We start from the raw sequence: 27,788 nt of genomic DNA, 5'->3' as shown, positions 1-27,788 counted from the left end.
AGGCATTTTGACAGAATTATGTGCCCTTTTTATACTTAGAAAATTGAAAATTTGGTTAAGTTTTGTGTTTAGGTCCACTTTATTCCTACAGTATCAAAGCTATTGCTTTTATACTTGCAACACTTATTAACTATCATAAGGGGACTGTGCAGGCATAGTTATGTAACTCTGACTGGCATTTGAACGAAATTATGGGCCCTTTATACTTAGAAAATTGAAAATTTGGTTAAGTTTTGTATTTTGGTTCACTTTACCCCTAAAGTATCATAGATATTGCTTTCATACTTGGAACACTCGCAAACTATCATAAGGGTACAGTAAGAGGACAAGTTGCATAACTCTGGTTCTCATTTTTACAGAATTTTTTTACTTAGTAACTTTGAATATATGGTTAAATTTTGCGTTTCGATCCACTTTACTTCTAAAGTATCAAGGCTATTGCTTTCAAACTTCAAATACTTACATGCTATCATGAGGTTACTGTACCTGGCAAGTTGAATTTTACCTTGACCTTTGAATGACCTTGACTCTCAAGGTCAAATTATTAAATTTTGCTAAAATTGCCATTACTTCTTTATTTATGATAAGATTTGATTGATACTTTGACAAAACTACTCTTACCCTGACATACCACAATAGACTCCACCCAAACCATCCCCCGTGCCCGCCCCCTCTCGCCACCCCCCCACCCCCGAATCCCCCCCCCCCCTAATTTTTTTTTTTTTTTTTTTAAAGATCATCTCACAAATGACCACCACAGCCTCACAATAGACCCCCCCCCCCCCCACCCCCTCACCCCCAAATTATTTTTTTTTGAAACGGTTAAAAAAACACAAATATTTATTTTTATTATTTTATGTTTGAAATACCATCCAACCGATCGCACCCAAGAATCTCACACACACACCCCCCCCCCCCCTCCCCCCCCCCCGATTTTTTTTGTTTTGTTTTTTTCGCATTTTTTTTTCTGCATTTTTGGAAGATAATGTAATAAATGTCCACCCCCACACTATTCCCCTCTTCACTCCACCCCTCCCTCCTTTGTGATTGAAATTGAGAGTCCCTTCACCTTTTCACCTTTAAAAAGAAAATAGATGAGCGGTCTGCATCCGCAAGGCGGTGCTCTTGTTATAGTCCTGCATCTTGATGTATACATTTATTATCATGTCCACGTGTCCATCTGTGATAGTTTATGTAGATTTTACCATTTTTTCTGGAATCAGCATTCTTGCAGCTTTGTGGTGCGTTCACAGTTGTTGCTCGTTATCACTGTCTTATCCAACCTACCATTTAACTCAACTTTCTTTGACATATACCTAAATTGGACTGAGAAAAATTGAAATGGGCTATTTCTTTGGTGATCTTAGTTGTCCTTTTAAGTTCAGCAACAACACTACTTGTTGTAATGCTTTATAAATGGGCTCTGCTCTGTGCAAAGGGGGTTTTATGCATGTGCGTAAAGTGTCTTCCCAGATAAGCCTGTGCAGTATGCAAAGGCTAAATCAGGGACAACACTTTCCACTTTTATGATTTTTAGCTTGGCTGTTTTCGGAGAAAACCCTAGGTATTGTCATAGCCAGCTCGTCGTGTCCGTGTCCGTCGTCGTGTCGTCCGCACCGTGCTAAAACCTTAACATTTTGTTAAGGTTTTTAACATTGGCTCTCAAATCAAAGTGCTTCTACCTACAACTTTGAAACTTCACATGTAGCTGCACCTTGATGAGTTCTACACGCCACACCCATTTTTGGGTCTCTAGGTCGAAGGTCAAGGTCACTGTGACCTTCTAAAAAAACAAAAAACTTCTGACAAGCTTTTGCAGCCGAGTGTGGCACCCATTATGCGGTGCTTTTGTTTATATCTTCTTTGCAAAAATAAAGTTTAGGCAGAAAGTGTCAGTCTCTGATTAGCCTGTGCGAACTGGGCTTAATGAATGCACTTAAATTGTAGTCCCAGATAAGACTGTGCAGTGTGCACGGGAAAATCAGGGACGATACTTTCTGCCTTTATTGGATTTTCGCTAAGAAGAGATTTCCTGTTTACTAAAAATTTCATCAAGGCGAAAAGTGTTCTCCCTGATTAGTCTATTTGGACTGCAATGGCTAATCTGGGATGACACTTTATTCACATGCATTTAGCCTTTCCCAGAATTTACAAGCACACTTCTTGTTTTACCCAGGAGTGCAGCAGCTGTTAGTAGCCGTAAACAAGATGGACACTGTTAACTGGGACCCATCTCGCTATGATGAGGTTGTCAAGAAACTGGGCCAGTTCCTCAAGCAAGCAGGTTTCAAAGAGGGGGATACAAGCTATGTACCTGTCAGTGGGCTGGCAGGGGAAAACCTGGCAGGGCCTGTGAAAGAGGCGAGGCTTGCTGAGTGGTACAAGGGCTCTACACTGGCAGAACAGATCGGTAGGCAAGAATGGGTTGGCATAAGTAACTGACTCATTATATGAGATCATAAATAAATAATTTATTTATTTTCAGGAACTGTGAGTAGTAATATAGCAACAATAATGCCTAGTGTTTGGACCAGGCGTGGTTTTAATTGGTTTACAATTGTGATTATTCTAAACAGCAGCATTTGAAGTTGTTGTTAAATTTTGACAAAAAAATCAAGACCCCAAAATACTATGAATTAACAAGAATGTGTATGAATAGTGTTCAAAATAATGGTGATCTTATTCAAATATGTATTGAAAAGTACATGATAAATAGCAAATCTGTACTGCATCTGGTAAAGGATGTATTACGGTCTTGAAAAATGTTCAGGACTTCTTAAAATAAACTCAGCGATTTTCCTTGTCCAATTGGGAAAAGTACCGGTACCGGTCCAATTGGGAAAAATTGAGTCGTGAAAACCTCAAAATTGGGAAAAAATCGAGTCGTGAAATCCTTAAATTGGGAAAATCGCGTCGTGAAGTTTGGGTCTTATTGAATACATCATACAGTTCATACTTAATTGAACATACCCATTAAAAGAATCATTTGCAGGCATGCCTTAATGACCATTAAGTAATTAAGTTTAAATAAATAACAAAATATTATAAAGAACACACAAAATCAATTACAAGTTGTTTTAATCTCTTGTTAAGCAATGTCTCTGTCTTTCATTTTTTTGAAAATTTCAACAATCTTTGATGTTTGATCATCTATCCGTTGCTGGCATCCCTCTCTGCACAGCATCATTAGTGCTGTCAATGTGTCGTGTGATAGACGGTCCCGATTGTTTGTGCAAAGATTGTTCATTAGACTGAACACCCTTTCCACAGAGGCAAGGTTACAAACCGACATAAAACAGTACGCTGGCTGCCTGACAAAAGAACCCGAAACAGTAACGACACTATTGATTGCACGCGCTGAATAATAAAACCCGAAATTAATTGAGCGCGTGGTTACACACAACTATACGATTTTCTTTGTTCGCTCGACGAAAGTTGGGTTTTGTTACGAAAATTTCGGTCGTTTTGAGAAAAAATTCGGACGTCGATTGGGATTTTTTCAGATGCCGATTTGGGAATTTGGGAATTTTTGCTTGATTGGGAAAGTACCGTTTACCGGTACTTTATAAAGAAGGAGGAAAATCGCTGAAACTTCATGCAAATACACTGACACTTCTACTCTTTCTTTACTATACGGGTACAAACTAAAGGAGGTAATGTATGGTTTTTATTGTAATGGCATTAGAAAAAAAGTTTTTCATGATAAGACATAAATTTTCTCAGATATTTATAGATATTCTTAAATTTCTGAAGTAAATAGATGAGCCTCTTTCTGGGAAAACAGGGCTTAATGCATGTGCATTAAGTGTCGTCACAGCTTACTCTGTGCAGTTTGCACAGGCTTATCTAGGACAACACTTTCACCTTAACTGGATTTTCATTTAGAAGAAACACGATATTCCATATAAAAGAGGAAAGTGTTGTCCCTGATTAGCCTGTGCATTTTTAACAGGCTAATCTGATAAGACTCTTAACATACATGCATTAAGCCCTGTTTTTCCAGAACGTGCTCATATTCTGTTTTAAGACAAGTTCCGGCCGGTAGTGCGACCGGTAGACAAGCCTGTGCGGGTCATCCTCTCTGACGTCTTCAAGGGCCTGGGGGCGGGGCTAACAGCCACAGGGAAGGTGGTGTCAGGGGCTGTACAGCTGGGGGACAGACTGTCAGTCATGCCTGCTGGCGAATACACTGTCGTTAAAGGTACTAGCTGGCTTGAGATATCTTGCTTAGCTAGCTTAGATGAGCGCAGGTCTGTCAAGGTTAGGTACTGCTCATTAAAAAATGGGAGCTGTCAGTTACTAGTGTAAGTATTTTCATGTAGTGTTGGTTTACGGCTTCCATATGCTCAGCTATCCCATGTAATGGTAGTGAGCAGTTTAATTGGTTGCAGTTACATCTTGAAATGTACACAGAGAAATAGTAAAAAGAACATTTTATTATAATTATGTCCCCTGGCAAATGCTGCCTTGTACTGTGCTAACCATATACATGGTGTAAGTCACATCATGGGAAAATGTGCAGGCTGATCTGGAGCTGTGCTGGCTGCGCGCAGGCTGATCTGGAGCTGTGCTGGCTGCATATGGCATAATACCAATTTTCACATGAGGTGACTTGTATGTATTGGGATAGACTCACCTGTTCGAGTAAATTGAATATTAAGAGAATAAGTTATATCTTCAGGTTCCTTTATGTAGGTAAAATGAAACAAAGTCAGTATGAAACAAAACAAGCACCATTTTAGATTTATTAATGCAAATTATTGAAAAGCAAGTTTTAGAAAATATGGCACAAGAAGCATGTAAAATTGTTAAAGCATTAGAAAGTACTCGTTCTAAAAATTTGTTTATGCTGTTGTACCATATAACTCAATTTATTTCTTTTTCAGGAATCTCTATCAATGACGAGGCTGTCAATTTTGCATTTGCTGGAGATCACGTGCAGATTGTATTCACAGGGGTCGATATTACAAATGTTGGAGTAGGTAAGACACCCAAACCCATGTTGGTAACCCGAGCCTTTAAGCCATGGATCATTTGAGCCTTATTCCAGGCAAAAAGGGCTAAATGTGTGTGCATAAAATGTCATCCCATATGAGCCCGTGCAGTCAGCACAAAAGAAAGGAATTTTGTATACAACACATTTTTAGCTCGGCTGTTTTCGGAGAAAACCCGAGCTATTGTCATAGCCAGATCGTCGTCCACCGTAGGAGTCGTGCTAACACTTAACATTGGCCATAACTTTTTAAATATTGAAGATAGCAACTTGATATTTGGCATGCATGTGTATCTCATGGAGCTGCACATTTGAGTGGTAAAATTTCAAGGTGAACATCATCCTTCAAGGTCTAGGGTCGAAAAAACAAAGTCAAGGGAAGTAATAAGCTTTAAATGGACATAGTTATCTGACCTGCCCACGTATATATTTTTGTTAAATAAATCAAAGCGGCGCAGTAGGCGGCATTGTGTTTCTTACAAACACATTGTGGTAAAAGGTCAACGTCAAGGTCATCCTTCAATGTCTACGGTAAAAAATACACATTTAAGGGAAGTAATAAGCTTTAAAGGGAGATAATTATTCAATATTAAACATAGCCACTTTATATATTTGGCATGCATGTGTATCTCATGGAGCTGCACATTTTGAGTGGTGAATCTACAGTCACGGTAGTGGCTTTTAATTATTTGCTACTAAAATTAGAGATTTGTTAGAGACAATTATTTTCAAGGGAAGTAATTTATATAATTATAAATCTCATATTATATATTTCCTTACCAAGAATTGAAGTTCTTTTCACAGTTACTGTACAGATTTATTATTTTGATTATTTATAACTGAAATGATTGATTTGTCATTTCTTTCATGTACTTAGTTGTTAATAGTATTGTTTATTACATACCTGTGGACTTATGTCCATAGATACATGATGAACTCTGGCTATGATCTCTTTGATAAACCACAGGCCTTGGTTGTCAGTGATGTCTGACTTGGTCATTTTTGACTGTCTACGGACCCCCCCCCCCCCCCCCCCGGTTGGATTGGACAAAATCCAAGGGAAGTAACCTGCCAAATGATAAATAGAAATTTTATTGCAAAGTGGCGCAGTAGGGGGCATTGTGTTTCTGACAAACACATCTCTTGTTGGGTCACTAGGTCAAGGTCACTGTGACCTCTTAAAAAAAAAAAAAAATTCTGACAAGCTTTCGCAGCCGAGCGTGGCACCCGTTATGCGGTGCTCTTGTTGCAGACCGTATGGCTAGTTTTCCACTCAAGAATATTATATACTCCTAAAATATAGTTTTCAACGCATGTTTATTTATTTGGTGAATCTCGTGCTAACTAGCATGTTACATAACATTCATTTGTAGAGAAAGGAATTTTGGATTTGATGAATTGTGGTTGAATGATGGCCCTTTGTTAGTTTTTCCACTTTAGAATGTGGTACCACAATGTTGTGTCATAAAGTCCTCTACTGAATTGATGTTGCTCAAAATTTCACAGTTGAATAACTTTAAGGTGTAGATAATTCTTTAGAACGGATATTGAGCTGTGACAAGTTTTGGCAGAATGATGGTCCTTTGTCTGTTTAATGTATAGTAAAACGATTTTTGTTTCTTCAACTCTGCATAGACAATTTGGCTCAAACTTTCACAGCTGTATAACTTTCATGTCGATATTATCGTTATTTGTTATTCTTAGCTAATATTGTTATTTTCAGGCAGTGTTCTATGTGACTGTCAGACCCCTGTGGTATGTGCTAGTCGTATCCTAGCCAGGGTGGTACTCTTCAATCTGGAGGTACCCATCACCAGAGGCTTCACTGTGAGTAGAATGGAGCCTCATTCTGGCAAAACAGGGCTTAATGCATGTGCGTAGTGTCGTCCCTTATTAGCTTGTGCTCTCCACAGAGGTTAATACGGGACGTCACTTTTCCCTTTATAGTATTTTTAGCTCGGCTGTTTTCAGAGAAAACCCGAGGTATTGTCATAGCCAGCTCGCTGTCAGCCGTCCGCCGGCGTCGTGCTAAAACCTTTACGTTTGCTCTTAAATCAAAGTGCTTCCACCTACAACTTTGAAACTTCATATGTAGATGCACCTTGATGAGTTCTACACGCCACACCAATTTTGGGGTCACTAGGTTAAAGGTCAAGGTAACTGTAACCTCTAAAAAAAATTAATCTGACAAGCTTTCATTTATTAACAAATGCAGTCAAGCATTGGCACAAAAAAATCCAGTTTAGGCAGAAAGTATTGTCCCCAATTAGCCTGTGCAGACTTCAAAGGCTACTCTGGCACAACACTTTGCGCGCATGCATTAAAATGGGTATTCCCAGAACAAGGCTCGACTATAATGTGGGTGCAGGTGTTTTTATTTTCTTATGGCGTCATTTTGTACGTTGCTGAATTATAGGTGTGAATTATTCATTTCTGTTCTTTCTCTTAATACAAGTTTTTATCCAATCAAACTAAAATTACATGTTTCTTGGGGCATGACATCTAGGTCACATTCAATAATCAGCCAACATACAACAGGAATTGCTGGATATTTGTCCTTTTAATTATCAGACATTCGTTATTTAGCCAAATTTTCTTTTCCAATAGTTCTCCTACAATTTTCTCATCCATTCTATATGACTGTCATGCCAATTGCAGGTGATATTCCACTACCAGACTGTGACGGAGCCTGCCATCTTGAAGAAGCTTGTCTCACAGCTCAACAAGAGCACGGGAGAGGTGGTGAAAAATAGACCTAAGTATGTGTAAAAAGGGACATGGGAGAGACAAAAAAGCAAACTTGTGAGATCAAGAAGCAACTACATGTATTGTTAAAATTGATAAATCCGACAATATACTTTTATTAGCTCACATAAGCATGAAGTGTTAATGGTGAGCTTTTGTGGTCACCTTAAGTCTTGAGTGCTTATTTCTTTTCTTGACAATATCTGGACGTTGTCGAATCTGAGTCATGTGCAACCAAAAACTGGGTCAAATCTTTAAAAAAAAAATATTTCTTAAGGCGACATTAATGGCTCTCATAAATGAAACTTGGTGAGAATGTTTTTCTTGACAACCTGAAGGCCAATTTTTTGTCCCCTACCGGTTTCACCGGAGGGGACCTATGGTTTGCACTCTGTGCGTCTGTGAGTCTGTCACAATTTTCTGGTTCCTGCGACAACTTAAAAAGTTCTTCACATTTTTTCATAAAACTTGAAACATGGATAGATGGCAATATGGACATTATGCACGTCATTTCATTTTGTTCCTACGACAAAAATTCCGGTTGCTATGGCAACAAATAGACTAGAAATACTGCTAAAAATTGTGGTTTTCTGGATCCTGCGATAACTTTAAAAGTTCTTAATATTTTTTCATGAAACTTGCAACATGAATAGAAGGCAATATGGACATTATGCACGTCATTTTGTTTTGTTCCTACGTCAAAAATTGTGGTTGCTATGGAAACCAAAAAAAAATCTGAAAATGGTGGAATGTCTGACAATAGTGGAGCCGGTAGGGGACCATATTGCTTGACAATAGCCTTTTTATTCAGGTCACATGTGTCATTAAAACAAGGTCACCATGTCAAATCTTACAAAAATCTGATACCACCATAAATGTGTTTCCAAAATCTATCGTCACCAGCCCAAAGCTAAAAACATTGTAACAACACCATAAGGAATATATTTTTCTCAATCTTGACGAAACATTGTCAGAATGTTTGTCTTGACAATGATTGAATCTTGGGCAAGAAATGTAAAGAACTAGATCACCAAGTCAAGTCTTCAATTGGTTTGCTTTGAATGCTATAGGGCCATCAAGGGCCTCTTATTTATCATACATTTGTAGGGAAAGCATATATTGGGGCCAGCATTTACACATTTGTTGAGTGATTAGAAACTTAAAATGCGTCATCACCATGAACTGTAAATGTGCAAGACACATCTGGCCATAAGTCCACACATTTCTGGACTGTTTTGCCTTGAAAATAGCTGACAAACTGTTAATATGTGATTAGTCACATTTTCTCTTGTGCTAACAGATGCCTGACTAAGAACTCGAGTGCGGTGGTAGAGATCGAGTTTGAATATCCAGTGTGTGTGGAGCTGTACAAGGACAACAAGGAGTTGGGGAGGTTCATGCTGCGATCCAGTGGCCACACCATAGCGGCAGGACTCATTGAAGAGGTAGGTACTCATTGAAGATGTAGGTACTAGTGGCCACACCATAGCGGCCACACCATAGCGGCCGGACTCATTGAAGAGGTAGGTACCAGTGGACACACCATAGCAGCTGGACTCATTGAAGAGGTATGTACCAGTGGCCACACCGTAGCAGCTGGACTCATTGAAGAGGTAGGTACCAGTGGCCACACCATAGCGGTCGGACTCATTGAAGAGGTAGGTACCAGTGGCCACACCATAGCAGCCGGACTCATTGAAGAGGTAGGTACCAGATGCCACACCATAGCAGCTGGACTCATTGAAGAGGTAGGTACCAGTGGCCACACCATAGCAGCCGGACTCATTGAAGAGGTAGGTACCAGTGGCCACACCATAGCAGCCGGACTCATTGAAAAAGTAGGTACCAGTGGCCACACCATAGCAGCGGGACTCATTGAAGAGGTAGGTACCAGTTGCCACACCATAGCAGCGGGACTCATTGAAGAGGTAGGTACCAGTGGCCACACCATAGCAGCCGGACTTATTGAAGAGGTAGGAGAAAAGCTAGCAGGGAAAGTAAGGATGTTTAATTGTTTATCATGATAATTTATTTGCAGTGGGTTCATTTTCAGGATGTTTTTTCCAACATGGTCTTTATCGAAATGTATTTTGTGTAATGGGGCCATTATAAGGATGTTTTATTTGTAATGCGGTCACAATCATGTTTTTTTTAATGCAGTCATTATGATGATGCTTTATCTGCATTATGGTTCATTATCATGATGTTAAATTTGTACTTAGGTCATTTTCAGGATGTTGTATTTGTAATGGAGGCATTATCAAAATGTTTTATTTGCATTGTGGTTGTAACCATGATGTATTAATTAGTAATAGGGTCATTATCATCTTGTTTTATGTGTAATAGGTTAATTATCAATATGTTTTTTGTAATGAGGTCGTCATCATGATGTTGTATTTGTAATTGGATTATAATTATTAGGATGTTTAATTTGTAATATGGTAATAATTATGAACTTTTATTGTGGTGTCATGTGGTCATTAAATGAGTGTTTAATTTGTAATGGGTCCATTATTATGATGTTTTATATGTAATGCAGTCCCCATATGCAAATCAGGGCTGACTCTTTCTTTCTAGATTAGATTTTTATTTATGGCCCCCTTTGAAGAAAAGGGGGTATATTGTTTTGCACATGATGGTCGTCTGTCGGTTGGTCTGTCCACCAAATGGTTTCCGGATGATAACTCAAGAACACTTAGGCCTAGGATCATGAAACTTCATAGGTACATTAATCATGACTGGCAAATGACCTCTATTGATTTTCAGGTCACTAGGTCAAAGGTCAAGGTGTTTGTTTTGGGGGGGGGGGGGCATATGTCTCAGACCCCGGAACACTTGTTAGAAGAGACTTTAAATTAAAAAATCTGATGTGTGTGTGCTGACTGCATAAAGCCTAGTTATCCTAGATATTGACTCACTTGAATACCACTATTGCTTTTATTTGTGCAGGTATTAAAGACAAAGACTAAAGATGCAACTGAAGGACAACAAGCAGCCACAAACTAGACCTCTGACCTACCTGTTGTGACTGTTCAAAATGCTCTGCGCTTGGGTTTTTGGAATTACTTTGGGAAGTGTGGAGGAGAGGGGAGGGGAGTTTTATTTTATGATGGTGCAATTATGTTTTGCTTTGGCAAAATAAACAGAAATATCCGCATGTTTCTTTGATTGTTACTGCTACCAAAGAATCTCTTCACACTTTTTAGCTCATCTATTTTTTGAAAAAAATTATGAGCTATTGTCATCACCTTGGCGTTGGCGTCGGCGTCCGGTTAAGTTTTGCGTTTAGGTCCACTTTTCTCAGAAAGTATCAATGCTATTGCATTCAAACTTGGTACACTTACTTACTATCATGAGGGGACAGGGCAGGCAAAGTTAGATAACTCTGGGGTGCATTTTGACAGAATTATGTGCCCTTTTTATACTTAAAAAATTGAAAATTTTGGTTAAGTTTTGTGTTTAGGTCCATTTTATTCCTTAAGTATCAAAGCTATTGTTTTCATACTTGCAACACTTACTAACTATCATAAGGGGACTGTGCAGGCAAAGTTATGTAACTCTGACTGGCATTTTGACAGAATTATGTGCCCTTTTTATACTTAGAAAATTGAAAATTTGGTTAAGTTTTGTGTTTAGGTCCACTTTATTCCTACAGTATCAAAGCTATTGCTTTCATACTTGCAATACTTATTAACTATCATAAGGGGACTGTGCAGGCAAAGTTATGTAACTCTGACTGGCATTTGGACGGAATTATGGGCCCTTTATATTTAGAAAATTGAAAATTTGGTTAAGTTTTGTGTTTTTGTCCACTTTACCCCTAAAGTATCATAGATATTGCTTTCATACTTGGAACACTCGCAAACTATCATAAGGGTACAGTAAAAGGACAAGTTGCATAACTCTGGTTGTCGTTTTTACGGAATTATGGCCCTTTTTTTACTTAGTAACTTTGAATATATGGTTAAATTTTGTGTTTCGATCCACTTTACTTCTAAAGTATCAAGGCTATTGCTTTCAAACTTCAAATACTTTCATGCTATCATGAGGTTACTGTACCTGGCAAGTTGAATTTTACCTTGACCTTTGAATGACCTTGACTCTCAAGGTCAAATTATTAAATTTTGCTAAAATTGCCATAACTTCTTTATTTATGATTAGATTTGATTGATACTTTGACAAAACTACTCTTACCTGACATTCCACAATAGACTCGACTCCACCCAAACCATCCCCCGTGCCCTCCCCCCCCACCCCGAATCCCCTCCCCCCCCCCCCCCCCCTAAACATCATCTCACAAATGACCACCACACCCTCACACTATACCCCACCACCACGGTTAAAAAACACAAATATTAATTTTTATTTTTAAAATACCGTCCAACCATCGCACCCAAAAATCCCCACCCCCCTCCCCCCCCCCCCCCCGAATTTTTTAATTTTTTTTGCATTTTTTCGCATTTTTGGAAGATAATGTAATAAATGTCCGCACACCCACACTATACACCCCTCTTCACTCCACCTCTCCCTCTTTTGTGATTTAAATTGAGATTCCCTTCACCTTTAAAAAGAAAATAGATGAGCGGTCTGCACCCGCAAGGCGGTGCTCTTGTTTAATTCTGATGTTGATTCTTTTCCAGTTTGTGATTTTTTATAATTTAAATAAAAGTTTGTTGTAAACAGCGATACAGAGATAAAATTCTTAAGTCTTTGATCATTGGCATATTGAAACTCTTCTCTGCTAGATGAGACACAAAAAATGACAAATGATCTGAGTCATGCAAAAATATGTATGATTACATATGCAGCAAGCATATTTATTTACTAGCACAGGCATTCGCACAGGCGGTTACGAGCTACATTTTCTTCTAATGGGACCACTAAGCCTAGTGTGACTTTAGTGGAAGGTCTTTACAGACTGTGTATATGGGAGGGCTAGTGTGGAGCTATGACATAATACCCATTTTCGCATGACGTGCTTCAAATATCGTGTACCAAAAGTTAAAATAATGTGGTAAAATACTTTATCAGTAGAACACATAAACACATGCAGCAGTTAACCACTTCAAAATTCGGAATGGACGTTAATGGGATAACGTTATATACAACATGTTCTTCCGTGCACAATCATTTGATTCACAGTTTATGTGCTATGTGTTGGAACATCAGATGACAATATATGAGCCTTGTTTTGAGAAAACTGGGCTTAATGCATGTGCGTAGTTTCATCCCAGATAAGCCTGTGCAGTCTGCACAGGCTAATCAGGGAGGACACTTAAAGCTTTTATGGTATGTTTAGTTTCAAGGATGTCCCTCCTTACCGAAAATCAAGTTTAGGCGGAAAGTGTCGTCCCTGGTTAGCCTGTGGGGACTGCACAGGCTAATCTGGGACGACACTTTACGCACATGCATTAAGCCCAGTTTTCTCAGAACGCGGCTCATATATATGGCTGCTTGTAATGATTTCAAAAGGCAGTGAGTTACAACAATTATTTGTCAGAAGACTTGATTGAATTCTTGCACAGTTGGCAAAACTCTTGCAATTCACGTGGTATTCAACTTTTATTTATAAAATGTATGTGACATATATTGACAATAGTTCAATAAACAAAACAAGAATTATCATTAACCAGGTTTTCGGAAGGAAAAAACTGGTTATTAGATTGGCGAATGTCGGCTGGCGGGAGGAACTAGCTTGTCAGGGCCATAACTTTGTCGTTCTTTGTGAGATTTTAAAATCATTTGGCACATTTGTTCATCATCATTAGACAGTGTGTGGCGCAAAAGAATTACGTCGATATCTCCAAGGTCAAGGTCACATTTTGAGTTCAAAGGTCAAAAATGGCCATAAATGAGCTTGTCCGGGCCATTACTTTGTCATTCATTGTGAGATTTTAAAATCATTTGGCACATTGGTTCACCATCATTGGACGGTGTGTGGCACGAAAGAGTTACGTCAATATCTCCAAGTTCAAGGTCGTCACGACTAAAAATAGATTTATTTTTTTAAACAAAGGGGTTCATTATAGACAATCAGCTCAGTTTGAGTTGTCTCCCTTTATCAGACTTTTTTTTCAAATTGAAAACCTGGTTTTGTGACAATTTTGTCCCTTGTTTTTCGGTTGTTGCGCAGGTAATAGTCTTAACAAATAGTGCATGAACAATAACAATACAAATACAACAATATATTACATTTACAAATCAAAAAAGACACTTTATAACATTTGATTACATGTTGAAGCTACACTGTAATGTTTATATAAGCGTTCTTTTGTGAAAACAGGGCTAAATGCATGTGCCCCAATTAACTTTACTTGGATGGATCTTTCCGCTTTTATGGCTTTTTTTGTTAATAGGAAGTCTTTTAACAAAAATCTATTCTAGGAGGAGAGTGTTGTCCCAGATTAGCTTGTGCGTATTGTTCAGGCTAATAAGGGACAAAACTACGTACATGAATTGCGCCTAGTTTTACCTGAGCAATTTCCATTCTATGTCTTCAGTCTTGATACATTAGCTGATACGGGTCTCCGCATCGTAAAAACATTAAGGTTGCATTGTACATATTTATATATAAAAAATTGATTGGGTGGGAATATGGGGCAGTCAGCTAGGCTGTGCTATTTATCACACACACTCAAACGCATTAGTACAATAAGTAAGCAATTAAACTACTCGTTCTTTTGTAAAATATATAAACTGTATTTAAAAACACCTTGTTTTTAGTACAATCATGGGAGATACAATTGACCTATCCACGAATGTGTTAAAATGAGGAAAACACACTTATTGTGCAAACAAAATTAACAATTTAAAATCACATTACGTTATTTTTAACCAGATGCAATTATATTCCGTTATATCAAGCGTACAACATCACATATAAATGTACGCTAAAATTTGATTTACACAAAATATATCACTGTTCTAACAAACATATGGGAATGCGCGCAGCTCTACTACTTGGTATTGCCGAACCTCGACTCAACCTCGGTATACAAGGGACTTGCTGACGTCATGTGCTCCTCTCTGATCTCCTCGTACTGCCCGGCCACTCCCACTTCCGGTGCAGAGTGCACGGAATCCGGCCGGAACCGGAACTGCTTATCTGTCTCTACCGGCGACATGTTTGTGTAGACGGGCCGGAAGTTCTTTGGACGTACGACGGGCAGGGAAAGAACTGCAATGATAACCAGTGCAATTATGTACTAGCTGTATTAGTAAATAGCTCAACTATAAACCCGAGAATCGTGGATTCGATTCCGAGCGTGTTGGAAAAGGACACGAACAAAAATGTAACGACCATTCGCTTCCTACCTCTGATTCATGTAGGGCTTGTTTCAGTTAAATATGTTTGGATCGTCTATTTATACAGACTTTTAGCAAATAAAGACTTTAACCTTTATACTATAAAAGGGTTATGTGCTCTCAGCACGCATATCGTACCACGTTTTTCTGCCTCCTCGCCATTGTCGATACCGACGTTAGTGTACACTGGTTGAATCTCAGCTGAAAAATCAAATAACAATGACCAGCAAGTCTAGCAACGGAGTTTATTACTCTAGGAACTTTACATATAGTATTGAGCTGATATATTCGAAAGATGACCTGATACGTGTTTTACATAATAGTTTCGATAATTTCGTGAACAATAGCACATCTTATACATTATAATTTTTAACATGCAGATTCGTTCGATAAGAAAGAATATGTACTCTATTGTTGTGTTCAAATAAGCCGCGTTCTGGGAAAACTGGGTTTAAGGAATGTGCTTAAAGTGTCGTCCCTGATTAGCCTGTGCAGACTGCACGGGAAAATAAGGAGCGACACATTCCATGTTTATGGTATTTTTTGTTTGCAGAAAGTCTCTCCTGGGCGAAAATCCAGTTTAGGCGGAACGTATCGTCCCTGATTAGTCTGTGCAAGCTAGTCTGGGATCATGACACTTTCCGCACATGCATTAAACACAGTTTTCACAGAACGCGGCTAAATGATTTCTCAGTAAACTTCATCAGTGGATTTTTTTTACTTGGGGGGGGAAATAATCCTCTTTCAAGTAGATATGTGAAGTAATCAATAAGTACCGAAAATGCACTTATAAATCATTTGGCGATATAGTGAACACCAAAACTAAAACGCTTACATTTAAACGAGCCGATCCGGCGAAATTTTGTCAAAGTACGGCATCCACCTTAGATTAACAAGCTTTCTATCACTTAAATTTCTATCTACCATGGTTGATAACCGTACACGAGTCTTGTTGTTAATATGTCTTGCCTCCGCCATAAAAATAAACTACACTATACCATTTGCTTCGTATTGGGGTTTGGATTTCTTCAACTGCTCAGCGACGTTTGGTTCGAAATATCCACTGACCACCACATCTGAAGACGGACCAGGTATTGACAACGAACCTGCCGTCCGAAATTGATACAGCATGAGTAAGTGTTTTACAATATCTTTACTACGATAGAGTTTCGTTTTTTTAAACACGCTTCAATAGCTTAAAACAGAGTTTTAACCTGGTAAAGGCAATTTCATTCAACGTCAAGAAATACGGATTCATTAATGTTTTAAGTGTCCCCGTTTCCCGCTAAAACCTGATAGTTTCCCTTTTTTTAACCATATTTTGCAGTTTTCAGTGTTTTCTAATATGCAGAAACGTTACATGGAGTCACAGAGCCGAACCTTGCAACAAGTAGCACGAGTACAAAATTTGACATACATGTACATTGCAGTTTGAAGCACGCTGATGATGGTAACACTCACTCAATAGTTCAATAGTTTACATCATTTTGTAAATTATTTAACCTGCCAGCGGGAGCTCATAAACACATCTACATATTTCTCTTACAGTGTGCTACAACGAGCATTTATAGTAGAGGATCGCTCTGGGAAAGCAGGGCATCAATGTGCCTAAAGTGTCAGCCCAGATTAGCCTGTGCATCCAGAACAGGCTAATAATGGACGACACTTTCCGCATTAACTGTACTAAAGCAAAAAGGAGACTTCCTTTAAACGAAATACCATTAAAGCGGAACGTCTCGCCCACGATGAGCCTGTGTCGACTGCACAGGCTAATATTGGACGACTCTTAGGAACATGCATTAAGCCCCGTTTTCCCAAAGCGAGGCTCATAAGCATTAACAACCACAACTGAACGTCTGTAAATTCGGTACCGTTCTTAGAATCGATCAGATTACCGCGCGAGGTGGCGGGGTGGATGTAGTCGGTTTCAACTGTCGTCGGCTCGGCCCCAGAGGGCTGTGACGTCGCCAGCTGTGTATTGTCTGCACTGACCTCGTGACGCAAGGCTTATGAAATCACGTAACGCAATGGTTATTACATTGCAAGATGCAACTAAAAAATGAAAAGTTACAAAGTAATATGATATATGTATTATATGTGTGGTTTATTGTCGCCTGACATAACGCATTCGAGATCAAATGGGATGTTTTATATATTCATATGGCAGAAGATATTTATTGACACCAGTAGCAATGCGTAGGAGATAACGTGATACCAGACATTAAGTATCACGTTACACAATCCGCGACAGTCGCCAAATAAATATTATATACAAGTTATTAGAAGCTCAGTTTCAATTTTTTATACTTCGCTATACACAGATATATATAATTGTGGAACACAATTTAAACTGAGTTCATAAAAATGTTTATGTAATATAAACAAGCCGAAGAACATTAAAGACTACTTTAATTGTGTACATTAATCATAGTACAAAAAATACATATGCGCCGCGTTCTGAGAAAACTGGGCTAACTGCATATGCGTAAAGTGTCGTCCCAGATTAGCTTGTGCAGTTCGCACAGGCTAATCATGGACAAAACTTTCCGCCTAAACTTGATTTTTGGTAAGGATGGACCTCCTTGAAACTTAAAATACCATAAAAGCGGAAAGCGTCGTCCCCGATTAGCCAGTGCGATCTGCACAGGCTAATCTGGGACGACACTTTACGCACATGCATTATGCCCAGTTTTCTCAGAACGCGACTCATATAATTTTTTCTTCATGGGGCAGTCCTTTACCTTCATAGTCGGTGTTGTAGAATTTTTCCGTCTCCGTAGTAACGCGAGCGAACCCGTCCATCTTGGTTTCTACGTGACCGCCATCCTTCTTCTTCAATGACGTGATTGACGGTGGTGGTTTCTTTAGTGATCCCTTTTCCGTCGACAGTCTGTTTCTACGAATAAATTGTTGGGCTTGAAAGTGGTTATTATAATAGATAGAATTAAATTAAGTGCAATGGTATGGTTATTACAACCCTTTTAGTTAATGTGTATATAAATATCGTATATAAGATGTTATTATAATCATCTGGTATTCGACTGTTTCGTAGCATTGGCCTGGAAGAGAATTACATTTGGATATTTGAAAAAATGTGGAAATCTTGAAAAAAATGTCGTGAAGAAAAAGATAATGAATTTCGATTGTAATGTCTCTGTATTTTTTTTTTATATTTCAGGATAAGCACTGACATATTTTTACTACGAGTTATTACTGATTTGGATGTCTTACATATAGACTACATACATACATACTATTATTTTTTCTCAAATAATGTACTAAATCTTCTTGGCTTGCGCAAAAAAACGTAAACGTCGCAAATATAATAAATTTACATATAGACTATCATGTACTTTTGTATACCATAATTCTATATTGTATTTTTATGGCCAACAGTTTTGGAACAAGGTCTTTTGAGAAACATATTAAGATACATAAAACGAGATATATTGCGTGTACCACTAAAATATAGATGTGACACCCAAATTCAAGTTCTCAAACATATCCGACATTATTATGCCAAAATTAGTAAAAATTCACATCGCATGGTCCTCCAAGCATTCTACCCGTGGACTAACCCATGTAGGTTTTTTGTTGGCATCATCACGTGTTGTTGTGGATTGTCTTACAACTACGTTATCAAACAGCTCTGTAAACAACTTAACACCCAATAAAAATGATATCACTTCATATCGTTAAACGACCATATGAAAAGTAAGAATGGTTGTTCGTGAAACTCCATACCAAATTATCGGGCTTTGGTCATGTGAAACGTTTCAAATAACTAAACTTTTTATATCAAATATGCAGGGCTTAATAAAATTGGAGAAGAAGTTGTAATCCATTTAAATATGGTAAAACAGATATGACCGAGCTTTACTGAATTTACTCTTAAAAGAATGCAGCGAACCAATTTGGTCTTAAAAGCAATATGCCAGTTATGAAAAACAGTAATTAATGATCAGTGCTTAAAATTAATGTTTTTACAATAAAAGTCAATAAGTTACTTCAACTGCATTTATTACATGTGTCAACTTCTTACGAATTTCATAATGTTTAGTGGCATATACAACATTTATGTAAAAAAGGTAACGCAATACGTGATATTTCGTGAAGGGCTAATTTTTACGTCTGATTGAGATGATAAACTCAATTGTTAAGCGACACAAACTTATCACTTGTTTAATTAATTAAAAGAGCATTTGTGAAAGAGTCTATTCATTAGACCAGCAGTCTATAACTATGTTAAAAAATGAAACGTTTGCAAATTCCTTATAAAGGCATTACAACTTTAATTCAATAATAACGTTATTGTTTTCATACGGACCACACTGCAATACCGACGTTGTATTGACGCATGAAAGTTTCAAACTACGTTAAACTTAATATCACATTGCAATAATTTATAAACTGGAATTTCTGTGATATGAACGTGTTTCAAACAAGATCATGCAATGCACCTTCACTAGTATGTTCAAAGAAGACAAGAGTACATGTTATGCTCACGTGGTCACGGTAATATCGTGTGCAGATTCCAACAGCATTTTATGCCCTAGACACAATTAAACAGTCGCATCGGTATTTTTTAAATCTAGGAATCTAACAGACGCCGAACTATGTACGATGAATTGCTTTCCTATCGTAGTCAAAATTTAGAACAGGATGTTTGAACACCCACCCACCGGCTACAAATGGTAGCAGTCATGCCCGGTATATGTCACTCAGTAGCCGCCTATATTCACGTGTGTGCACTGTACGACACACTCTGAATGTAACTGGTCATGGACTGGTGCCTGTCTGACTCCCACTTTATCAAACTATGTTTAATACATAGAAATTGTAACGCAACTGTCCAAAGCAAGAAAACGCCGTTCGGCGATAGAAGCAAAATATTCAGCTTCCACCGCCCGTTAGGCGGCCTGGATGGCACCGTCATATTTTGCTTAATTCCTGCTTAAACAGACGCCATTCGATTGCAGTTAATCATTTGTTTATTATGACATTTATATGCATGACTTTGATTTCTTTCTTAATCAAAACCTGTGCTTTTATCAATTAAGACTCGCTCTGATAAAACGGGGTTTAATGCATGTGCGTAAATTGTCGTCCCGGATAAGCGTGTGCAGTCTCTTTTCTTTTGAATTTTCGCTGAGAGGAGACTTAAATAAAAGTAAAAGCGGAGAGCGTCGCCCCTGCTTAGCCCATGCGGACTGCCCAGGCTTATTCGAGAAGACACTTAACGCACATGCATTAAGTCCCGTTTTCCAAGATTGCGGCTCAATTTTTACAGAACCATACCTCCGATTAAAGGCCAAGACAGCTGCTATCAACACCAGCAGCAATAGCGCTGTGATCCCAACGGAAATACCTACAGCGACCCCTAGCGTATGCGAGTCTACGTCGCCACTGCTGTCTGTAAATTAAAAACAAACATATTTGCGTACAAACGTCTTTAACTTATTACTTATGAGTAACCATCAGTACTTGTAATTGCTCACAATTTTTATGCATCCGTGCACAAACAACATGTTTATAAAAACATGCTAAGTTCTGCATTCATTTTTTCCAGTACATGTTTATTATGAGTAAATTATGCCAAATCAATTAACATGACATTTCTTAAAATTGTTGCTTTATTCACAAAAAACTCCAAATGTTTACTGTATAAAGTGATTTATTAAATGGACCAGTAAATCTTTAATCAACAATTTCATATAATGACGGATGTATCAAATCGAATTCCTTCAAATCCTTGGACGAATAAACATTGAGTAAACAAATGATGGAGCGATCTACCGACTTTAATAGATACGAAATTAAGAACCACTATGTTCTTTACGGTTACCTGTTTCCGCCGACAGACAGGCCTCGCACTCGCCCGTTTCGGTGTGACAACACTGGCACGTGGCAGGGCACTGATACTGACACGTGCTTCCCCAAGAACCACGTTGGCAGCTGAGACATGCACCCGTCGAGCGCTGACAGCTGACACATTCCTTTCCTTGACACGCCTTCTCGCAAGCCACGCCCCATTTGCCCGTCTTGCACATCTCGCATTCACCGGAAAGTCGGTCGCAGATATGGCAATTTTCTGTCCGACAACTCTTATTGCAAGAGCTCCCCCAAAAACCGTCCGCGCATGCGCTACAAACTCCGCTGTCTTTGTCGCAACCGTTTTTACAGTTACTTGGACACATTTTGTCACAGTAGTGTCCGAATGACGTTGGAAAACACTTCTCGCATTTGCCTGTGGTCTTTGAACATTTTGCGCAGTTATCTAAGCATTTGAATTCGCAGTTATCGCCCCAATACGTGTTCAGACACTGCTCGCACTGACCATTAGCCTTACTGCACCGGAAATCCACGCAGTTGTCCACTTTGCAAATGTCCGTGCACGCATTGCCATAGTAACCTTGCATGCAGGTCGTGCACTGCCCTGTCGTAAGGTCGCAATTAGGACAACTATCAGGACACACTTCTAAGCAGTCTTTTTCCCAGTATCCCGGGTAACAACTCTGGCAACCTCCAGTCTCGATAGAGCAGACGTTATCTTTACACTGTGCAGACGCACACGGCTGGTTGCAGGAGGTGTTCCAGTAACCCGGTGCGCATGTCAGACACCGGACGGGCGTGTCCTTCTCGCAGACGTGTTGCGGGCACCTGTCGGTGGTTGCTAAGCACTGTTGGCTGCAGTTGAATCCTCCCATGTTATTTTTGCAGGTCACGCAACTTCCATTACTTCTAGAAAAGTCCATGCAATTTCGGTGCATTATTAGTCTTGCTAGTATTTAGTCTATTAAATGTACATGCATGAGAATATCGAATTCATAGAAACTCCTTACATTATAATGAATGTCTTCACTTGTATTGAAATGGCGTCAAGAAAAATGTGGAAATTTATAAACATCATTTCTCATGATACAGATTTTTTTTATTTTTTTTTTCAAAAATCGTTCTTTCTTTTAAAATAAATGCACATAGTTACCTCGCATTAACTGAAAAAGAGGTGTATTTTTTAATATATATATATATCAACTATGGTTCGCTACCTGTGACACGCGACGCATCCCGGAGGACATGTATTCCGGCACGTGTCACCCCAGAAGGCCGCTCTGCACGAGACGCACGTGCCGCTGTGGAAGTCACACTCCGTATCACAATTGGTACACGACAGCTCGCACCGGATACCGTAATATCCTGGAAAAGGTATAGCAATATACTATATTGGGCATAATAGCATACAAAAGTGATATTTCGTTTCTTTGAAAAAAAATAAATGAACTATTTTACAAGATTGTGCTTATAAACGGCAGCTGCACCGATCATTAAGCGTCTACCTTGTCCTTGCAAAACTTAGCTAAAAATGAGCTCCTGTGACATTTTCATCACGTTAGTGTCCAGGTTATAGCGTTAATTCTTAAGAAAATGTATTCAGGAGCATGCCGTGATTTAATTTGAATATACGCATCAGGTTTTGGGGGAGGCGGGATCTCATTCCGTCACAACAGTTTTCGTTATGCATAATTATGATGACAACGCCTGAAAGGCGTACGGCGACTGTTTGTATTGCGGGTCTTTAGCAAATGTAATTATTAGACTTTATAAATCAATTATACGTTAGAACTTAAGCCCAGGGACGCCCATACAATAGCAGCAAATTTAAATGCCGTTGAAAGTTGCATTAGCAATATAGGTGACCATGGGATATGTGACCTCGCACTAACCTGGTTTACATTTCTCACACAGCTCGGTCCATCTCTGGCATTCAGTGGCGCACTGGCGTGGACATGTCTGATCACACTGTACTCCAGAATAACCCACACTACACCCCTGGCACGAACCCGTGTACCTGTGACACGTGCTGCAGGTGGCCGGCGTGCATGACAAGTTGCAGCTGCTCCCCCAGAGTCCATCTACACAGGAACCACACACCCCTGTTCGCGCGTTACATCCTGAGAGGCAATTGGACCCGCATCGGCTCTGACACGTTGAGCCCCAAAATCCCTGGGTGCAAGATAAACACGCTCCGGTCGTCTGGTCACAATCGGACGAACAATTCATTGGACAATTCTTATCGCATTGGTCTCCATATTTGGCATTCACGCACTCTCTGCACTTTCCTGTTACTAAGTCGCAGCCATAAATGCAATGTTCACTACATGGCGAGCATTTGTTCCCCCAGAAGCCGACATTGCAAGTCGGACATTTCCCGGTCTTGTCACATCTGTCAGACGTACAGTTCGTCATATCGCAGACATCGCCACACTGAAGTCCGTATCTTCCCGCAGGACACATTTTACACTCCCCGGATGTGCCATCACATAATTCACACCAATCAACGCAAGGTGAGGAACAGTTTGTTCCGTAAAAACCCGGATCACACACCTCGCACCCTCCAGTATCGTTGTTACAAAGCGCACAGTTTGCATCGAAACACTCAGATTGGCACGTTAAGCCATAGAACTTTGATTTACATTTTGAACATTGATCTAGATTTATACATTCGGTGCAGTTGGCAGGGCATTCCTGACAATCTCGTCCGAAATATCCGGGCTGGCATGTTGTACAATAATATGTTCCATTGTCAACGTTGCAGCTCTGCTGTCTGCAGTTTGAAATAAGGGGACCAACACATGCATCGGAACAGATTTTACCCCAGTAGCCGTCTTTGCAAGTAGTGCAGTGTCCGAAATTCCGTTCGCATCCGGAATCGGTGCAATAAATGGGGCACGTGACGTTACAGGAAGCACCCCACCAGCCGTTTGCGCACGCGTAACACGTATTTGTGGTGTTTTCACACTGGTCGTTGTGACAGTGGCCTAAACATTCGCATGTGACTTTGGCAATGAAACCTATGAATAAAAAAATACACCTCTAAGTGTATGAAAAAGCATGTAAGAAGAACAATAAAACAACATGTTTCAGTCCAAGTTGTAAGTACCAATTTGCAGAAAAAAGATGACAATCAAAATGAAGGAAATAATTTCTAAATATTAATTTCAACAATTTATCAACTTTTTTTTATCAACATATGAACACGTATACTTACCGAAAAGTAGCCCGGTTATTAACGTAAGCATGGCAAAACTACCAGTCATCTTGGAAACTGAAACGGGCATATTTACTTTTAAACTACATATATACGCATGCACATTTTAGCCTCGTTATGGAAAAATGGTGCTTAATGCATGTGCGTAAAGTGTTGTTTTAGACTAATGAGGGTTGTCACTTTCAGCTAGTGTGATATTTTTCGTTTTAAAGACATCTTTTCGAAGCAAACATTCAGTTAATACGAACAGAGTCGTTCCAGATAAGTCTGTGTGTACTATGGAGGCAATAACGCTGCATAATGATACTGCTAAAGGAGACAAGCAACTGCATTTGAAAAAATATGGTACGAGCAAACAAAACACCCAATAAGTTTTTTTTTTAAACCAACAGTTGTCATTCTTGCGTTTTGACACGTTAAGATTGTCTGGATATGCACACAAAATGGCAGTCTAAAATTCCTTGTTTAATATTCTGTAACAGTATACTCTCTAGTCTATTCCAAACTGATCTGACCAGGTGTCAGTGACAAGTAAGGTACGAGGAAGCAATTTCTACACTTCTAGCCGACATTCGCTCCCTGGCGCGGGCTGATTATATTACTAACTTAGTGACAAATACGACCATGCTGCTTACCATAGATCTCATTTTTAACATTTTCGTTTTCATCGGCGGTATTTAAAATAATGGCCTGTTTAGTCCGCTCAGGGGCCTTTTCACAGATTTTGGCATTTTTTAACTTATTCATTAAATGCTTTATATCGATAAATGTAAACATTGGATCGTAAAAGCTCCGGTAAAAAATCAAGAATAAAATTAAAAAAAGGAAAAGAACATTGCCTGGACCAGGTTTCGAACCAGTGACCCCTGGAGTCCTGCTAGAGTCCTGAAGTAAAAACGCTTTAGCCTACTGAGCTATTCCGCCGAGTACATACATTCGAAGTATTTTATACATTATATAAGCAGTCTTCGTAGTTTCACAAAATTTAACGACAAAAACAGAACTCTCCAAATTATTCAATCGTTTCGCGTTGCAACGCTTTATAATTTTTAGGTTTTAAAATCGTCAAAAGATGCATATAATGGCTATATTAGACCATGGTAAATGTTCAGTATTACTGTTTCCTCATAAATATCATAACTAAAACGAAAATTTGCGAATCTGAAACAACTTTTTTCAATTTTGTCAATTTACCAAAGCGTGAAAAGATCCCTTTAACGTGTACGCCACTTTCCGCTTTATGGAATTCTATGTTTAAAGGGACCTTTTCACGTTTGATAAATTGATACAATTGAAAATAAATTGTTTCAGATTAGCAAATTTTCGTTGTAAAAGGTAAAGGTAAAGGTCTTTTTTATTATAGTGTCACCCCTATTGAAAGGGTCAGCCAATTTTGGCTTATGAGACACTTTTTGCGTGTATACCATGTACCTCCCAACTCCTATCACTGTGCCAGGCGCCAGGAGGAAAGAAGTCGGTAACCATTCATTTTTTAACGCTCGCGGCTCACGAGCCGGCCTAATCGGAACAAGTCCCATGACAAACATCCATCCTTCGACAAACGCTCCCCATGGAGCTCGAACCTTCGACCTCCCGATCCCTAGGCGGACGCCTTATCCACTAGGCCAAGGCGATCGGTTAATTATTATATTTCGCGGGAAAAAAAGTAATACTGAACTTTTATTATGCTCTAAAATATCCATTAAATGCATCTGTCGACGATTTAAAAATCTGAAAATTATCAAGTGTTACAAACGCGATACGATTGAATAATTTGGAGAGTTATGTTGATATCGTTATATTGTGTGAAATGACGTGGATATTGTTTATATAAAGTATAACGTACCCCCGTCCGTACTAAAGCACGGATGGCCTAGTGGTTTAAGTGCTCAACTTTTACTCCAAGGGTCAGTGGTACGATTCTTGTTTTTTACTGGAGCTATTTATTTCTAAAATTTAAATATCAATTTAAAGCATTTAATGACAAACTTCAATTTATGCCAAAATCTGGGAAAAGGTCCCATTAAAAGAATTCTCTTCTTAGCGATAATCCCGTTTATGCGGAAAGTGTCGTCCCAGAATAGCCTGTGCGAACTGAACAAGCTAATCACTTTACGCACATGAATAAACCCCGTTTTTTCCCAGCGCGAGGCTTGTATCTTTATTGTCATTAACAGTAACGTCAGTCTCGCGAAAGACATCTTAATACTTGTACAACAAGCATTATTAATTGTATAATAATAACAGCTATTATAAGACACTTCTTAAAAAATAACACGAAATAAATAAGTCAGACCTTAAAAAGTTGTTTCCTCTTACCCAAATGACCCAACTTTGCTTTGGTTATCAATGTTGATTTTTAAGCATTCTTGCTTGTTTCAATCTTATATGCAAAATACACTTTTATGTTTTAAGAAACAATGCTTAAGCAGGATCTGGTAAAATGAATAAAAAAAAAGGATCTGGTAGATTTCTCTCAGTGAATACCAGTGGAATAAAACCTCTGTATAGTAAATAACGACTAATAATAAAAAGGTTAGGCCGAAATAAATACCCTGGCCTACATCATTTGGCGATAACAGTCGAAACGATTAAGTTTTTTGCCTCACATGAAACTGTAAATATGCAATGCGTGTCGCGAGTCATTCCTTGGATAATCCGAATTTCTAGTATTGCTGTGTTTTATACGTTTTAATAGATGAAGTCGTTTATCGTATCATTCACTCCTTAACATCAAAAATTGATACCAATTTTAATCAGCACGAAATGTAAGACATAACTTAGTATAAAGCGATAATGATGCTATTGTCAATTTACGGGACGAATGTGCGCAAATCCATACTAGAGCCGCGTTACGGGAAAACTGGGCTGGATGCATGTGCTTAAAGTGTCGTTCCAGATAAGCCTGTGAAAACTAAATTCTGAGATGACATGTTAACATATTTTTCACTGCGTTGTCTTCATTTCTCATTGGACACCCTAAAGTCTAAATAATCTTCAAATATTTGATATCATATACTCTTTGATTAAGAGAAGAAATAGTATCGACGGTTTTAAATATTATAGCGTAAAAATAATTTTACGCTGAAGCAAGTAAAGTCAAACACGATATACATGTGTTGCACTATTTAATAATCTTATTTATGTGTTTAAATCGCGAATAAAAACAAATGTTACATACCAAACATGTACGCCAATGTAAGTTGTTGAAATCCTGTGAGGTAATAGTTCGTCTTTATGCAGTACTAGTTTATTTATAGTAAAACTCTCATTGTTTTAATGTGCAAGTAAATTACCGTACGAAGACTATTGTTACATTCCATAGCGACTATTCATTCTACCAGCACTTGAAAACAATGCACTACTGTTCCCAACTTCTGCACTGAGGCAAATCGCTTGTGGACATTCACACGGCGCCCATAAAAGTGAGGATAGTAATATTTAACGAGAGCGCCGATAGCGTTGAAAGCATAGTTGCAAGATACAGGGAAGTTGCTGCTGAAGTAAATGTTTAGGTCAAAATATACTAAATAGTTTCCTTGTATGTTTCAATGTAAAAGCGACAAATTTGAGCGAAAATAAATACAACATTTTGCACATAGAGACCATTATAACCATACCTTTTCTTGACGGGCATTCTTAGCTGAATCGATTTAAGCAATAAAAAAGATATGTCATGTTCAAACCAAAAAAGAA

The 27,788-nt window shown here is 38.7% G+C and overlaps 1 protein-coding gene across 6 annotated transcripts in view; it reads left to right on the top strand.

Moving 5' to 3' along the window:
- Positions 1 to 27,788, top strand: part of LOC127874489 (HBS1-like protein) — a 65,370-nt gene that overhangs the window by 28,751 nt on the left and 8,831 nt on the right. For 2 of the 6 annotated variants that reach the window (XM_052418845.1, XM_052418847.1), the window contains exons 11-15: positions 2,177 to 2,410; positions 4,028 to 4,201; positions 4,887 to 4,982; positions 6,717 to 6,820; positions 7,652 to 7,752. In XM_052418845.1, the coding sequence (XP_052274805.1) occupies positions 2,177 to 2,410; positions 4,028 to 4,201; positions 4,887 to 4,982; positions 6,717 to 6,820; positions 7,652 to 7,752 (709 nt within the window). Of the gene's footprint in view, positions 1 to 2,176; positions 2,411 to 4,027; positions 4,202 to 4,886; positions 4,983 to 6,716; positions 6,821 to 7,651; positions 7,753 to 9,038; positions 9,207 to 10,687; positions 10,813 to 27,788 lie in introns of those variants that run through there. The other 4 variants (XR_008046947.1, XM_052418846.1, XR_008046949.1 and 1 more) reach the window with 4 other exon arrangements.

Source organism: Dreissena polymorpha, chromosome 3 (genome assembly GCF_020536995.1).
Source record: "Dreissena polymorpha isolate Duluth1 chromosome 3, UMN_Dpol_1.0, whole genome shotgun sequence".
Taxonomy (NCBI): Eukaryota; Metazoa; Mollusca; class Bivalvia; order Myida; family Dreissenidae; genus Dreissena; species Dreissena polymorpha.
Note: the sequence above shows the minus strand (reverse complement) of the source record. Positions and strands in the feature narration are given on the sequence as shown.